This window comes from Carcharhinus amblyrhynchos, chromosome 1 (assembly GCF_965287045.1).
Source record: "Carcharhinus amblyrhynchos chromosome 1, sCarAmb.v2.hapA, whole genome shotgun sequence".
Classification (NCBI taxonomy): Eukaryota; Metazoa; Chordata; class Chondrichthyes; order Carcharhiniformes; family Carcharhinidae; genus Carcharhinus; species Carcharhinus amblyrhynchos.
In genome coordinates, this window is record NC_137324.1 from 49,684,999 (window position 1) to 49,703,343 (window position 18,345).

The 18,345-nt window shown below is 43.4% G+C and overlaps 1 protein-coding gene across 9 annotated transcripts in view; it reads right to left on the reverse strand.

The window, feature by feature from the left end:
- The window catches only part of nedd4l (NEDD4 like E3 ubiquitin protein ligase), a 427,841-nt gene that overhangs the window by 88,775 nt on the left and 320,721 nt on the right, over nt 1–18,345 (reverse strand). For all 9 annotated transcript variants that reach the window (XM_080181786.1, XM_080181803.1, XM_080181795.1 and 6 more), the window contains 3 exons: nt 16,595–16,656; nt 7,229–7,328; nt 5,209–5,369 (listed from right to left, as the gene is read on the reverse strand). In XM_080181786.1, the coding sequence (XP_080037912.1) occupies nt 5,209–5,369; nt 7,229–7,328; nt 16,595–16,656 (323 nt within the window). The remainder of the gene's footprint in view (nt 1–5,208; nt 5,370–7,228; nt 7,329–16,594; nt 16,657–18,345) is intronic.

An 18,345-nucleotide genomic window follows, 5' to 3' on the forward strand; every position in this document is an offset into this window, starting at 1 on the left:
AATGCTGCACTGAACGAGACGCCAAAGTAAAATAATCCCTTCCGCCTGCCCTAGGTCCATATCCCTGTATTCCGTGCATATTTATGTGCTTATTTCAAAGCCCCGATCACATCTGTCTCCATCATCACCACTACACCCTGCTTAAAATAAGCTTGCCTCTCAGATCCCCTTTGAGCTTCCCCCTTTCACCTTAAGTGCATGCCCCCTATTATTAGAAATTTCAACTCTGGGAAAAAGGATTCTGAATGTCAACTTATCTATGCCTCATAATTTTATAGACATCCATAAGGTCTCCCATTAGTCTCTGCCATTCCAGAGAAAACAGCCCTTGTTTGTCCAACCTCTCCTTATAGGTCATACCTTCCAATCCAGGCAGCATCCTGCTAAACTCTTCTGCACCCTCTCCAAAGCCTCTACATTCAACCTGTAATGTAGCAACTAGAACTGAACACAGTATCCCACTTATATCTTAGCGTATCCTTTGACACTATCCACAACTCCACCAAACTTTGTGTCATCTGCACACTTACTAACCGACGCATCAATGTTTTCATCCAAGTCATTTATATATATCACAAACGACAAAGATCCCAGTACTAATCTCTGCGGAATATCACTAGTCACAGACTCCAGCCAGAGAAACACACTTTCACACTACTCTCTGACTTCAATGGGCAAGCCTGCTCTGAATCTAAGTGGCCAAGTTACTGTGGATCCCATGCATCTTAATCTTCTGGATGAGCCTACCATGAGTGACTTTGTCCAAAGCCTTACTAAAATGCATGTGCAGAACAGCCACAGCTCTACCCTCATCAATCATTTTTGTCACCTCCTCATAAAATCAATCAAGCTAGTAAGACATGACGTGCCCCTTAAAAAACCATGCTGACTTTCCGTAATTAGGCCATGCTTTTCCAAACACACGGAAATCCTATCCCTAAGAATCCTCTCCAATAGCTTCCCAACCACTGATATGAGACTCACCAGTCTATAATTATCTGGGTTATCCCTATTTCAGTTATCCATATCACTATTTCCTTTCCTAAACAGAGGATCAACATTAGCTATTCGCTAGTCCTCTGGATCCTCTCCAGTGGCTAGTGAGAATACAAAGATGTTCAAAGATCTTTGTCACGACCTCAGAAATCTCTTGTCTCTCTCAATGCTCTGGGATGGATCTCATTGAGCCCTGCTACTTATCCACCTTAATGTTGTTCAAAAGCCCCAACCCGACATCTTTCTTGATTTCAAACTGCCCTCGCATAATAACATGCTGTATGCTAATCTCACTATCCGCCATGCCCTTCTTTTTGGTGACTACAGACGCAAGGTACTCATTTATGTTCTCGCATAAATCCTCTGCCTCCAAGCACAAGTTCTCTCCTTTATCCTTAAGTGGTCCTACCCTCTCCCTAGTTACCCCTGTGTTTTAATGTATGTATAAAATGCCTTGGGATTCTCTTAAACCCGGCTTGCCAAGATTATTTCATGGCTCCTCCTTGTACTCCTAATTCCCTGCTCGAGTTCTTTCCTATTTTCTTTATATTCCTCATGAGTCCTATCCAATTTCAGCTTCCGAAACCTCTCATATGCTTCTTTTTCCTTTTTGACTAAATTCATAACTTCCCTTGATATCCAAGGGTCCCTTAACTCACATCCTTGTCCTTCCTCCTTACTGGAACATGCCAATTGTGAACTCTGAAAGTATGTCTTCAAACAACTCCCACATGTCAAATGTGAACTTGTCCAATACAGCTGCTCCCAATTAACTCTCCCTAGCTCCTGCCTAATACTGTCATAATTTGCCCTTCCCCAATTGGTGTAGATCAACCAATGTCACCCTCAAGTAACAGAAACAGCTGCAACAATTATACTGTTGCTTATTCACAGCTTCTGGATATAACCTTTGTTTTAATCAGGGCAGGGCCTACTCAGTTGATGGTGGGATGATGGGGAGATTATGGAAAAAAGAGACATAGGGGTACAGATTCATAGCTTCTTGAAAGTGCAGTTACAGGTGGACATGTGGTGAAAAAGGCATTTGATATGCCTGGTTTCATTTGTCAGAACACTGAATATAGGAGTTAGGACATCTTATTGAAGTTGTACAAGACATTGGTAAGGTCACACTTGGAATTCTGTGTACAGCTCTGGTGACCCTATTGTAGAAAGGATATTAAACTTGAGAGAGCGCAGAAAAGATTTACTGGGATGCTACCACATATTAGATCAAAGCAAAATACTGCGGATGCTGGAATCTGAAACAAACATGCTCGAAATATTGGTTCTATTCTCTCCCCACAGATGCTGTCAGACCTGCTGAACTTTTCCAGCGCTTTCTGTTTGATGGTTTGAGTTAGGAGAGGTTGGATAGACAGGGACTTTGTTCCCCTGGAGCGTGGGGTGATCTTATAGATGTCTATAAAATAAAGGGGGGCACAGATAAAGCGGATAGGCAACATCTTTTTCCAAAGGTAAGGGAGTCTGAAAACCGAGGGCTTTGGAGGGGTGGAGGGGTTTATAATAAATATATAAAAAGGAAGAGGCTGGCTAGGGTGAACGTTGGTCCCTTAGAGGATGAGACGGGGGACTTAGTGGTAGGGGATGGGGATATGGCTGAGGTCTTGAATAACTTTTTTGTTTCGGTCTTCACGGAGGAGGACGTGAATAATTTGCCGGATGTTAGAGATGGAAAGGTGGTAGGACTGGAGGGTCTTGATGACATTACTGTTACTAGAGAGATGGTGAAACATAAGAAACATAACAAATAGGAGCAGGAGTAGGCCATCTAGCCCTTCGAGCCTGCCCCGCCATTCAATAAGATCATGGCTGATCTGTCGCTGCTCAGTTCCACTTTCCCGCCCTCTCCCCATAACCCTTAATCCCCTCTCTTATCAATGGTGCTCGACAGACTGGAGGGGCTGATTGTGGACAAGTCCCCAGGACCGGATGGAATGCATCCGAGGGTCCTGAAAGAAATGGCGGAGGTGATAGTGGATGCCTTGGTGGTTATTTTCCAGACGTCGCTGGATTCCGGGGAAGTGCCGGAAGATTGGAAAACGGCTAATGTTACACCGTTGTTTAAGAAGGGTGCCAGGCAAAAGGCGGGGAATTATAGGCCTGTTAGTTTAACGTCTGTTGTAGGTAAAATGTTAGAATCCGTCATCAAGGTGGAAACAGCGAGGCATCTTGAGGGGAACTGCTTGATAGAGCAGACGCAGCACGGTTTCATTAAGGGGAAGTCATGTCTGACAAGTTTACTGGAGTTCTATGAGGATGTGTCTAGGGCAGTGGATAGAGGAGAGCCGGTGGATGAAGGTCTTTCTTGATTTTCAGAAGGTGTTTGACAAGGTACCTCACAAGAGGTTATTGCAGAAGGTCAGGGGGTATGGAGTTGGGGGTAGGGTGTTAGCGTGGATAGAGGACTGGTTGTCAAATAGGAGGCAGAGTGTGGGGGTCTATGGGTGCTATTCGGATTGGCGGATGGTGACTAGTGGAGTGCCCCAGGGGTTGGTGCTGAGGCCTCAGCTATTTACCATTTATATAGATGATCTGGAGGAGGGAACTTGTGCGGAGGGTGGGGAGAGTCTACAGAAGGATCTAGATAGGCTGGGCAAATGGGCCAGGAAATGGCAAATGGAATTTAATGTTGGCAAGTGCGAGGTGGTCCACTTTGGTAGGAATAATGGTAGGAAGGATTATTACTTACGTGGAGAAAAACTGCAGCAGGCGACGGTGCAAAGGGACCTCGGGGTCCTTGTGCATGAGTCGCAAAAACCCAGCTTGCAGGTAGTCAGGAAGGCGAATGGGATGCTGGCCTTCATAGCGAGGGGGATTGAATATAGAAGTAGGGAGGTCTTGCTGCGGCTGTATAGGGCATTGGTGAGGCCGCAGCTGGAGTACTGTGTGCAGTTTTGGGCGCCGTACTTACGCAAGGATATTTTGGCCTTGGAGGGAGTGCAGAGGAGGTTTACTAGGCTGATGCCGGAGTTGAGGGGGTTGAGCTATGAGGAGAGGCTGAATAGATTAGGCTTGTACTCGTTAGAGTTTAGAAGAATGAGGGGAGATCTCATTGAGACGTATAAGATGATGAATGGGATGGATAGGATAGAGGTGGAGAGACTCTTCCCGCTCAGAAAGGATAGTAGGACTAGGGGGCACAGCTTCAAGATAAAGGGTGGGCGGTTTAGAACAGAGTTGAGGAGGAACTTCTTCACTCAAAGGGTGGTGAATCTCTGGAATTCTCTGCCCGTTGAAGTGGTGGAGGCTACCTCGCTAAATATTTTTAGGACGTGGGTTGATGGGTTTTTGATAAGAGAGGGGATTAAGGGTTATGGGGAGAGGGCGGGAATGTGGAACTGAGCCACGACAGATCAGCCATGATCTTATTGAATGGCGGGGCAGGCTCGAAGGGCTAGTTGGCCTACTCCTGCTCCTATTTCTTATGTTCTTATGGGGGGTTGGGGGAGGAACAAAAGAGTCCAGAGGGGCCATCCTTTCACAGAGGGTGGTACATGTCTGGAATGAGGTGGGTACAATTTTGTCTTTTAAAAAGCATTTAGACAATTACATGAGTAAGATTGGAATAGAAGGAAATGAGCCAAACACGGGCAATTGTGACTGGCTTAATATTAAAATCTGGGTGGCATGAACAAGGTGGGTCGAAGGGTTTGTTTCCATGCTGTAAACCTCTATGACTCTTCTTCAGCCTGCCTGTACTGCATTGGAATCATAATCTACTGAGTTCTGACAACCTGGTCTCCTTTTATATGATTTTGATCAGGAGTTTTGTTTCCAATTCCAGTTTTAGTCTTTTATGTCCTTGGCACCTTGAGGGTCAGTTTCCTATTTTCAATTTTTTTAAATTTAGAATCTGTTTTTAAAAAAAGCTTTCAGCTCAGATTCCAGCATATTCTGATAGGCTGAAGAATTCTCAATGAGACAGATTGGTTGACGAGCCTCACTGTGTATTCTCTGCCACGACGTCACAGACACCCTGCAAATGGCACAGTGTCAAATTAGAGCGAGCCTCCGTGCAGAATCCCACAAAAACTGAGGTGAAAAGGACAAGTGTTGCTCTGCCACTGTTGGCCACAAAATCCAAGCCATCATTGTTTAAATGGATTGGAGACCATGGTGCCAAATATTATTGGACAACAATTTTCAGCAACTCTGTAAGCTGAAACATAGATCTGAGAGACAACTTACACTAGGCTTGGTCGCTGCCACTGTGTGGTTCTGTTGTTATGATTCACATAGTATGTCCGGCCCAGGTTGTCAGTCTTCTCTTCCCAGCCAGGCGGTAATGGTGGCTGCTGTTGCTCACGCTGCGTTCCTGAATCACTGGGGTCAACCATATCCCAGGCACGCTTAATGGGAGAGAAAGAATAATTATCAATGAAGCTGTTGGTTTCTTTTTTTGAGTTCTTATCATAGACTTGACGGATTGGATAAGTACATCAGAGAAAGAGGAAAAGAAGAATATGCCGGTGAACGGGATGATGCAAGGTGGGAGGCAGGCATGTGAGCAGCACGAACTCCATCACTGACCTGAATGCCCTGGATTTTGTGCTATAAAATTCTGAGAGCTTATATGCCACTGTGCCTCTGAAATTTACTCTCTTCCTCTAGGATGCAAATACAGCATCCCACATACCGCTCATCATATCTAAATCTACTGTTTTGAAATGAAGCCTTCCTGTACCATTGCCCACTTTTAGCATACTGCGAACATAGGAACAGTACCACCATTTTACTTGGTCATGGTTCTGTGTACTTCAATTAATTTACCTGTCAATGTTCCATTTCCCATGATATATGTTGATCTAATGACCTATCAATCAATTTTCAAAATTTAAACCGACTCTTTAAACTGATTTTTGAAAATTCATTCAAGGAATGTCTGCTTTGCTGGCAACGCCAGCATTTATTGCTCATCACAAATTGCTTCCAGAAGGCAGTAGTGAGTGAGCTGCCTTCTTGAATCATTGCAGTCGACTTGGTGTAAGTTCACCCAAAGTGATGTTAGGGAGGGAGTTCCAAGATTTTGACCCAGCAACAATGAAGGAACGGAGACATATTTCCAAGTCAGGATGGTGAGTTGCTTGGAGGGGAACTTCCAACTGAAGTCTGAGTTCCAGATTTCTACTCCCTCTTATCAAGAAAAGTACTTGCTCATTTCATTTCTAAATCATCCCACTCTAATATTACTAGACCTCCTTGTTCTAGATTCCCTGCATCTCTAGACTCCTTTTGTTTCTCTGTACCTCCCCAGACCATTAAAATAGTGGAAAGCTTGCCCTTTCCTTTCTCCTATGCACTTCAGTTAACTGAAATGCAAGTACTGTGTAATTGAAAGCATTACTTCATGATAGCCCTCATTTTCTTTTATAACCGTATACATGTCTTGCCTCTTCACCTTAGTTCCAACAGAACATAACGAAACAAACCATAGTCCTCTTGTTTTCCTGGAGTACAAAGGAACTGGTAACCAGCCACCCCAAATATATTGAGTAGGCACGCCCTGGAATTTTAAACTGTGACCAATGAATAATCATCATTGTGTTGCTGATGGGAGGAGTATCTGGAGAAAAGCATATTTCCTGCTCTGTTAAATCGCTATCCATTTCTGATAACAGGTATTGCACATTTAGATTAACAATACATAGCACAATTGAAGCCAAGTCAGAATTCAAAAGTAACCATGTGTAACTTTGTGACTCATATCTAATGCACCATATCTAACATACATTCTCAGTACATGGTCATGAGAATGGTGTTGGCCATTACGCTGCAGGCACCGCAAATCATAGAAAATCTACTGTTGTCGAATTCTTTGTTTCATTTCATTCCATATGAGAGAATTATGCACAAGCTGCTCCCCAGCCACCACAGGCAATTATATACAGATATTTATCTAACCATGCAACCTCCAATATGCCTGTTGCTTTCTTTGAGCCCAATTAAAAGAGAAAACACAATAACCCACAGTGCAGTTAATACACCCTGCATGATTTCCTTTCCTTCACTTCCCTTAACACAAACAAATAATTCTAAAGTTAATTAAGACAATGAAAAATACCTGGGGAAAAAACCAGAATCAATTATAAATGTTCTTCAGCATGCTGATTGCTATTAATTAGGCTATGCAATTCACACAAAGGTTCAACAACCTACAGCAAAACAATATTGAATATTGAATAGATTTTAACAATTCCAAGATTCATACCTCAGATTCTTCCCTCTGTTCAGGAGTTTCTTCTTGTCCACCATTTCTTGGCAAGTACGCCATCTTCAGCCGCAGAAAACCTTTAACCCGGGATTTATGACTGCAAGCATGAATATTAAAATATTCTTAGTCTGAAATCAAACTGTTTATATGGCCATTTTAAACAGTTTCAACCAATCTAAAAATGTCCTTGGAAGTGCTAACTCACAGAACAGCCCAAATGCCCAGAACAATGTCAACTGTGATTTTTCAAATACAAACCAGATTAATGGAAAAGGTTAAGATTTTCATAGAATAATAGAATCCCTACAGTGCAGAAGGAGGCCATTCAGCTCATCAAGCCTACATCGACAACAATCACATCCAGGTCTGATCACTATAACCCCATGCATTTGCCCTGCTAATCCCTCTTGACACTTAAGGGGCAATTTACCATATCCAATCCACCTAACCTGCACATGTTGAGACTGTGGGAGGAAACCGGAGATCCCAGTGGAAACCCACAAGGACAATGTGCAAACTCTACATAGACATAGAATAGAACATCGGGTCAAAGACAAAGACAAAGAACAACACAGCACGGGTCCCTGGCAGAGGCAGCAGTGCTAACCAATGCATTATTTTGAGTGAATGAACACATATTGGCTATTCGTAATTTATGTTGTATTCAAGAAAATAAAAGCTTTTATTCAGCTGAGTATTTGGAGTCACAAGGTTATGTAGCTTTGTGTTTCAGAATATAAGGAAAACAGGAAATAAATTACAATTTTATCTTGTTAGTGTGGAATGTTTTGCACATATACTGGATTACATAATGCCAGAATCGAGCAATGCATTCACAGTAGCACAGTTAGCACCACTTGCTGCCTCACAGCACCAGGGACCCGGGTTTGATTGCCAGCTTGGGCCACTGACTGTGCGGAGTCTGCATGTTCTCCATGTGTCTGCATAGGCTTCCTCCAAGAGCTCCGATTTCCTCCCACATCCAAAAAGACATGCTGGTTAGGTGCATTGGCCATGCTAAATTCTCCGTGTACCCAAACAGGCACTGGAGTGTGGCGACTAGGGGATTTTCTCGGTAACTTCATTGCAGTGTTAATGTAAGCCTACTTGTGACTAATAAATAAATTTCTATATGTTTGAAATTATTTTCCAATATCTGAGATCATCCTGTCTCATTTTACTTTACATATCACTTGATTTTGTTCAATAAATCAGCTATTATTTCATGATAGAATTATCCCAGTCTGTAAATGAACAATGCAGATCACAAGATCCAAGGTTTGAATCTTGGTCTCTGCTCAGTTACCTGGTCTTACATATTATTAATTAGATATTAGCCAGTCTGTTGCAAACCAGCCTTCCATTCATTGACTCTGTCTACACTTCCCGCTGCCAGGGAAAAATAGCCATTATAAATCAAAGACACCACGCACACTATTCTTTCTTTCACCTTCTTCCCCGCTGCCACCAGACGTTTGAATGGATCTACCTTATATCAAGTTGATCTTTCTCTACACCCTAACTATTACTACAGCGTTACACTCTGCATCCGCTCCTTTCCTTCTCCTCTAAGTCCTCTATGTCCAGTATGCTTTGTCTGTATAGTGTGCAAGAAACAATACTTTTCATTTTATACCAATACATAAGACAATAATAAATCAAATCAAATTATTACATTTGGAAAAAAAAACACTGGCACCAGGACCAGTGGAACACCAAAGTTTCCAACACAAAAGGCTTACTGCATACTGTTACTATTGGTTCATAGCCAGAACAATACAAAACTCATCCAACAATGCTACACTCTTCCCAGGTAACTGCTATTTCTATCACCTAAAAACAGCAATGATCTCTAACTTGACTACTCTGCGGCAAAGCACTCCATCCTCCACCAGTAGACAAGACAACACTGCAAACCACTCCAGTCACCCTCAGGATATTTTAAATTGATGGTACCTCGCCTTTGAATCCCCAAAGAAAGCAGTATTTCTCTGTTCAACCTAACTAACATCTGTATAATTATTAAAACAACTGACAATCTCTGAACCTTATCTGTTTCAGTGGAAATTGTCCCAATATCTTTTATATATCTTCTCCTAGAGTTTCTCAACAGTGTTTCTGTGCTGGATGGTTTGAAATTCTTTTTCATAAGCATCAAGTGACCTCCCCTGCCACTATATTACAATGTATAGTTTAAGAAAATTGGTGTAAAATTAGCCATGTTATTGGGCATTATCAATAATATTTGCTCTGCATTGACCCAAAGCCTAAACAAACAAGAAATTATGAGAAAATAGATGATAAAAGACATTATTTGACTAAAATATAAAACCGGATGAGTAATTCTAACTGAATTTATTCTGTGTTGAATTCTCAGACTCCACGATTGTTATGAAAATCACACATGCGGCAGTTGCTTTGAAAATTCTATGGACAAAATGTTCCAAAAAGGTATTCCAAGGTACATAGTGTCAGCTTTCTGTACAGAAATGCCAAAGTTGAAAAGTAATTTTCAGACAAGATCAGAACTGAACCATGCAACGTATCCATTACAGAATTAAATTGAAAGGTGCATGAAGGATGGAAAACATCAATTGGTATGAAGGACCACAAGGTAGCAAGGAAAATAAGTTTAATAAAAGTATAAAGCAGTAATATTGGAAATGGTGATGTGGCACAATGGTACAGTGGTTAGCACTGCTACCTCACAGTGCCAGCCACATGGATTTGATTCCTGGCTTGGGTCCCTGTTGTGCAGAGTCAGCACATTCTCCCCATGTCTGCACAGGTTTTCTCCGGCTGCTCCGGTTTTCTCTCACAGTCTGAAAGATGTACTGGTTAGGTGCATTGGCCATGCTAAATTCACCTCAGTGTATCCAAACAGGCACCAGAGTGTGCCAACTAGGAGATTTTCACAGTACCTTCATTGTAGTATCAATGTAAGCCTTACTTGTGGCTAATAAATAAATAACAGTTTCACACCGATAATTGTAACACTGATGATGCAGTTTGACAGAACTTATGATTCAACTGAATGAACAAAAATAAAGGGTATATTATGTTAAGCATCAGAAAGCTCAACTCTTCAGCACTAATGGGATATTACAAGCATACATAGTACAACGTAACTGTGAACTCCCTCACTGGCAATCTTCTTCTGAGAAAAAAGCCACTGTGGAATTTTGACATTTAAAAATTCTTTCATGGAATACGAGTGCCACAGATAAAGCCAACATTTGTTGCCCATCCCTAACTATCCTCATTAATTGTCCTCAATAAACTGCCTTATTGTACTGATGAAAGCCTTCTGGCATAGGTGTATCCACTGTGTTGTTTGGGTTCTCAATGTTTGAAGTCATGAAAGTAATGTTAAATGTTGATGTCCAAGATCATTATTCGCTCAATGCTCTGGTGAGACAGAATAGGTAGACGCGATATGTTGGGCCCTTAGAGGATGAGAGGGAGGATTTAGTGTTGGGAGATGAGGAAATGGCTGAGGCCTTAAGTAAGTTTTTTGCCTCGGTCTTCATGGAGGAGGACGTGAATAGTTTGCTGGATATTAAAGATAGAAGGATGGTAGGAGTTGAGGGCCTGAATGGAATTACTGTCACTAGAGAGGTAGTGCTCGACAGACTAACGGGACTGATGGTGGACAAGTCCCCAGGGCCGGATGGAATGCATCCCAGGGTTCTGAAGGAAATGGCAGAGGTGATAGTGGATGCCTTAGTGATTATTTACTAAAATTCACTGGATTCTGGGAAAGTGCCGGAAGATTGGAAAATGGCTAATGTTACGCCACTGTTTAAAAAAGGTAGCAGACAAAAGGCAGGGAATTATAGGCCGGTTAGTTTAACGTCCGTTGTTGGGAAAATGCTTGAATCTATCATCAAAGAAGAAATAGCGAGGCACCTAGAAAGGAATGGTTTGATAGGGCAGGCACAGCACGGATTTGTTAAGGGGAAGTTGTGTTTAACGAATTAATTGGATTTCTATGAGGATATGACTAGTGCGGTAGACAAAGGGGAACCGGTGGATGTGGCGTTTCTAGATTTTCAAAAGGCGTTTGATAAGTTGCCTCATAAAAGGTTGCTACAGAAGGTTAGGGTGCACGGAGTTGGGGGTAAGGTGTTAGCGTGGATAGAGGATTGGTTGTCTAATAGGAGGCAGAGAGTTGGTATCAATGGGTGCTATTCTGATTGGCGGTTGGTGACTAGTGGAGTGCCCCAGGGATCGGTGCTTGGGCCTCAGCTATTTACCATTTATGTAGATGATCTGGAGGAGGGGGCTGAGTGTAGGGTGACGAAATTTGCTGATGACACAAAGATGAGCGGAAAAGCAAATTGTGCGGAGGGTGTGGAAAGTCTGCAGAGGGATCTGGGTAGGCTAAGCGAGTGGGCGAGGACCTGGCAGATGGAGTACAATGTTAGCAAGTGTGAGGTTATCCACTTTGGCAGGATTAATAGTAGGAGGGATTACTATTTAAAGGGCGAAAAGCTGCAGCATGCTACGGTGCAGAGGGACCTGGGGGTCCTTGTGCATGAGTCGCAAAAACCCAGTCTGCAGGTGATCAAGAAGGCGAATAGGATGCTGGCCTTTATAGCGAGGGGGATAGAATATAAAAGCAGGGAGGTCTTGCTGCAACTGTACAGAGTACTGGTGAGGCCACAGCTGGGGTACTGTGTGCAGTTTTGGTCACCGCACTTGCACAAGGATAAATTGGCCTTGGAGGGAGTGCAGAGGAGGTTCACTAGGCTGATACCAGAGATGAGGGGGTTGGACTATGAGGAGAGACTAAATAGACTGGGTCTGTACTCACTGGAGTTTAGAAGGATGAGGGGGGGATCTTTTAGAGACGGATAAGATAATGAAAGGGATGGATAGGGTAGAGGTTGAGAGATTCTTCCCGCTCAGAAAGGACAGCAGGACTAGAGGGCACAGCCTCAAGATAAGGGGGGGGGGGTGCAGTTTGGATCGGAGTTGAGGAGGAACTTCTTCACTCAAAGGGTGGTGAATCTCTGGAATTCTCTGCCCATTGAAGTGGTGGAGGCTACCTTGCTAAATATATTTAAGTCATGGGTAGATAGGTTTTTGACAGACAAGGGAATTAAGGGTTATGGGGAGAAAGCGGGAAAGTGGAACTGAGCCACTTCAGATCAGCCATGATCTTATTGAATGGCAGGGCAGGCTCGAAGGGCTAGATGGCCTACTCCTGCTCCTAATTCTTATATTCTTATGTTCTTATGATATATCAAGATCTTTGCACCTGAGCTGCAAGCTCTACTTGGCCCTTTAACACTAACGTGGTCTTTTTGGCTGCTACAGTTTATAATATGCCCAACTTCACACGCAGGGAGACTTTTACACCATTTATACAATACTGTTTTCTGATCCAAGTTCATTTCCCAGTTAATATAAAAGTCAGCCAGCACAGGATGAGAGCTGTAACGAAAGGTTGGGAATTCTATACTGAGATTAGTTACTTGATTATTTTGTGAAAATGTGGGGAAAAACATGCATTCCACTGCCCCTTTCGGCATCAATATTTAGGTGAGAAGATTTAGGCCAGGTTTTATGGCATAAACTTTTAAACTTCATTCAAGAGATATGCGCTTCACTGGCTAGGGTGGCATTTATTGCCCATGTCTAATTACCCTTGAGAAGGTGGTGGTGAGTTGACTCTTAAACCTCTGCAGTCCATGTGGTATAGGTACACCCACAGTGCTGGTAGGGAGGCAGTTCCAGCACTTCAACTCAGCGACAGAAAAGCAATATATTTCTAAGTCAGGATGGTGAATCACTTGGCAGGGAACTTCCAGTGTTTCTTCTTCCAGATGGTAGTGGTTGAGTTTAAGGAACGTGGGCGAGTTCCTGAAGTGCATCTTGTACACACTGCTGCCATCAGTGGTGGAGGAAATATTTTTGTAGATATGGTGTCAATCAAGTAGGCTGCTTTTTCCTGGATGGTATCAAGCTTCTTGAGTTTTGTTGGAGCTGCAGTCATCCAGACAAATGGACAGTATTCCTTCACAATCCTGACTTGTGCCCTGTAAATGGACAGACTTTAGGGAGTTAGGAGCTGCATTATTCACCACAGAATTCCCAGCCTCTGGCATGCTCTAGTAGCCTCTGCATTTACATGACCAGTCCAGTTCAGCTTCTGATCAATGGTACCCTCCAGGATGTTGATACAGGATAATTCAATGATGACAATGCCATTGACTATCAAGATCTTCTCTCATTGAAGATGTTTTGTTACCTGGTACTTGTGTGGCATTAGTTTATTTGCCACTTTATTTGTCCGAGCCTGGGTATTGTCCAGGTCTTGCTTCATTTGGATGTTCACTGGAATCCAGGAGACGAATTAGAGAGCAAGGAGGAGAAGAACAGACACGAACAGCTGAGTGGACCCATAATTTGATCAATCAAGCATTTGCTTTGACAAATCAACTGAAAATTAAACATTTTAGGAAAGAGATCACAATCATGCCAAGTCAATTATCAATATTTTCAAGAGCATCAAGAGTCCACTATAACTGAAGAATGAGAATTCTACACTGAGTTTGTTACTTGATCTCATGGCACCTGGCGTAGATGCATCTGTCCATGACAGTATCAATAGGAACGCTCACCACAGTCCTTGTCGAGACGAAGTGCCACCTTCACATAAAGGATACCCTCAATGGTATTGTCTGGCACAACCACCATGGTAAGTGGGATAAATCTGGCAACTGAGCATCCAAGGGGCACTGTGGACCAGCAGCAGAAGTAGTACTGTATTCAACTACAATCTGTAACCTTGTGGCTTGGTTTATCCTGCAGTCTACCATTACCATCAACCAAGGGCACCAAACCTGCTTCAATGAAGAGCACAGGAGGGCATGCCAGGAGCAGCACCAAGAGTAACTGAAATGATGTTCCAACCTGGTGAACCTACAATACAGGGCTTCTTAGATGCCAAACAGCAGAAGCAGCAAATGATTGACAGGGCTAGGCGATTCCCCACCGCATCAGCTATAAGCTCTGCAGTCCAGCCATATCTAATAGGGAACGGTGGTGGACAGTGAAACATCTAACAGGAGGAGGCGGCTCCACAAGTAACCCCACCCTCAGTGATGGGAGATGTCAGCACATCAGCACAAGCATATGGCTGAAACATTTGCAACCAAATGTCCAAAATGCTAAATGGATGATTTAATTCTGCCTTTCCTAGGGATTTCCAGCATCACAGGTGTTGTTTGACTTATTTCACATGATATCAAGGGCTGAATGCACTGGATGCTGCAAAGATGAGGGACCCTGAAACATTTTGGCAATAGTACTGAAGACTTGTGATCCAACTCACTGTCCCCCTCACCAAGGTGCTCCAATTCAGTTACAACACTGGCATCTAAGGGCAATGTGGAAAATTGCCCAGTATTGTCCCATCCACAAAAACAGGACAAAATCAACATGGCCAATTACTGCCCAATCAACAGTCTCTCGGTTGTCAGTGAAGTGACGGATGGGGTCATTCACAGTGCTATCAAACAGCATTTGCTCAGCAATGACCTTCTCACTGTCTCACAGTTTGGATTCTGTGAGGGCCAATCAACTCCTGACTTCATTAGAGTCTTGGTCCAAATATGGACAAAAGAGCTAAACTCAGGTGAGCAGAAAATGATAGACGGGGCTAGGCAATGCCACTTGACTACCCTTGACATTAAGGCAGCTTTTGACAGAGCAGAGCATCAAAAAACCCTGGAAAAACTGAAGTCAATGAGAATCAGGGAAAAATTCCCACTGGTTAAAATCGTATCTAGCATAAAGGAAGATGGAGGTCAACCTCTCAGTCACAGGATATCGCTGCAAGAGTCATAGAACACAGAATTCTACAGCACAAACAGGCCCTTCGGCCCACTAGTTGCGCCGATCACTTCTATACCTACTCAGCCATAAACCTATCTATAACCCCCAATCCCATTAGATCCCACATACTCATCCAGAAGTCTTTTAAAAGACCCCAGTGAGTTCATCTCCACCACCACCGACGGCAGCTGATTCCATTCACTCACCACCCTCTGAGTGAAAAACTTATCCCTAACATCTCCTCTGTACTTGCTTCTCTGCACCTTAAATCTGTGTCCTCTCATAGCGACCATTTCAGCCCTGGGAAATAGCCTCTGAGAATCTACCCTATCTATTCCTCTCAACATCCTATAAACCTCTATCAGTCCCTCAGAGTCGTGTACCAGGCCTAACCATGGCAACTTAATCAATAACCTCCCTTCATCATAAGGGCAGTGGGGATGTTTGCTGATGACTGCACAACATTCAGCACCATTCACAACTCCTCAGACGATGAAGCAGTACATGTCCATAAACAACAAGAGCTAGACAACATTCAGGTTAGGACTAATAAATGGCAAGTAACTTTTGCACCATACAGGACCAGGCAATGACCACAGTCCCTTGACGGTCAATGGCATTAACCACAGCGGATTCCCCTCACAATCAATATCCTGGGAATTACCATTGACCAGAAACTGAGCTGGACTAGCCAAACCGTGGCAACAAGAGCAGGTCAGAGACCAGGAATCTTGAGGTGAATAACCCACCTCCTGACTACCATCTACAAGGCACAAGTTAGGAGTCTGATGGAATTCTCTCCACTTCCAGGGACGAGTGTAGCTCCAACAACACTCAAGAAGTTCAACACCATCAAGGCAAAGCAGCTCACTTGGATGGCACCCCATCCATCACCTTAAACATTCACTTCCTTGACCACCAATGCATGTATGTGTCATCTTCAAGATATACGGCAGCAACTCACCAAGGCTCCTTTGACAGTATCTCCCAAACCCATGACTATTACCACACAGATGGATAAACGCAGCAGCTGCGTAGAAACACCACTACCAGCAAGTTCCTCCCTCAAGGAGCACAATAAACTGACTTTAAACCATATTACCGCTCCTACACTGGTGCCGTGTCAAAATTCTGAAACTCCCTTTCTAATGACACCACATGGACTAAGGTGGCAGCTCACCCACACCGCATCAAGGACAATTAAGGATAGGCAATAAATTCTGATCTTGCAAATGAAGTCCATAACACGTTAAAAAATAATTTTTGAAAAGTTTGTTTCACATACGAGATAAAGTAACAACTCATGGAATAATTAAACCTATACATTAAAAAGTGATCAGGATTACTTCAGATCCTAGCACAACAGAATGAGATACTCATTCTACAAAATCATATCAAGAAAACAAGTAGAAAATGTAGAGGGGAACTGGAATTTTTACTTGTTGGATTCAATCACAGTATCTCACCCATAGAAATAAAAACCACTTTGAACCCCTTCAACTCATTAGCATCACTCACCTCCTCGGCCTGAGCAGAAAGTCCTTAAAAGTGTATGGCCTCTCCAAGGCAGGATCTTCTGCCTGTTTGAAAATGAACACAATTAATACTCATTTATTTGAAACAACACAAGAACTTGAAATGGGGATCTATTGGACACAAATTCATTTTCATGGATATTTGCACAGCCTCCACGTAAATTTTGTGCAAGTACAAACTGACTCAAGTCTTAAAAAACGACAGAAGCAACCTATGCATTTTTGCGGGACTTAGGTACATAGAACAATACAGCACAGTAAAGGCCCTTCGGCCCTCAATGTTGTGCCGAGCTTCGTCCTAAACCAAAATCAAGCTATCCCACTCCCTATCGTTCTGGTGTGCTCCATGTACCTATCCAATAACCGCTTGAAAGTTCCTAAAGTGTCCGACTCCACTATCACAGCAGGCAGTCCGTTCCACACCCCAACCACACTCTGAGTAAACAGCCTGCCTCGGACATCCCTCCTACATCTCCCACCATGAACCTTATAGTTACGCCCCCTAGTAACAGCTACATCCACCCGAGGAAATAGTCTCTGCATGTGCAGAGACTATCTCCCTCATCATCTTGTAAATATCTATTAAGTCCCCTCTCATCCTCCTCTGCTCTAAAGAGAAAAGCCCTCAACCTTTCCTCATAAGGCCTACCCTCCAAACCAGGCAGCATCCTGGTAAATCTCCTCTGCACTCTCTCCAATGCTTCCACATCCTTCTTATAGTGAGGTAACCAGAACTGCACACAATATTTCAGATGTGGTCTCACCAAGGTCCTGTACAGTTGCAGCATACTCCACAGATGAAACACAAACCCACTGTTAATAAACGCTAACACACTATAGGCCTTCTTCACAGCTCTATCCACTTGAGTGGCAATCTTCAAACACTTATGGACGTGAACCCCAAGCTCTCTCTGTTCTTCCACATTCCTCAGAACCCTGCCGTTGACCCTGTAATCCACATTCAAATTTGTCCTACCAAAATGAATCACCTCACATTTATCAGGGTTAAACTCTATCTGCCATTTTTTGGCTCAGCTGTTGTTGTGTGACCAGGAAGGAAGGAGACCCCTGTACCCTCCAACTCCAGATGCTGGGCTGATGTGACTTTGACACAGGTGAATCCATGGATCCAGCAGCACGGTGCTGAGCATGAAGACCAGCTCAGCTCGGAGATGGGGGCAGGAACGGATCTGACCCGGGCCAGCAGTTACAGCGCATCAGGTGCAGAACAAAGGGGATATCTCACTCCCTCAATGTCTCTTACCAACTGAGGACTGCCTTGTGCAAAGCACTTCTCAGCAGTCAGGTCTGAAGCTGACTTGATTTCCTGTTGGTACGATGCCAGATTGAAGCCTGATAGGATGCCAGCGGGCTGTTGTTTTAATGAGCATTCATGAGATGTAAATAAATGCAAATGGCCTTCACACCAACTGCCAGCAAAAAAAACCAAACGGCCAGTAACCCGCCACTGGAAGAATTGCAATGTTATTTCCAATAATTTGGCTCCCACTAGATTCTTGGCACCTGCCCACCATTAAACCCAGTGGAAAGGGAGAATTTCACTCCATGATTCTAGCACCAAGAACCTGAGCAAGAAAGAAAGGAGAGATACTGGCTGGGGAGTGAGGGATGGTGAAGAAACCGACTTGGGATTAAGGTACGTAATGCTGCCTCAAGTATCAATAAATCAGACCTGTAGGATCTTAAGTTCATATTAGTGTGAAATTAGAGTCT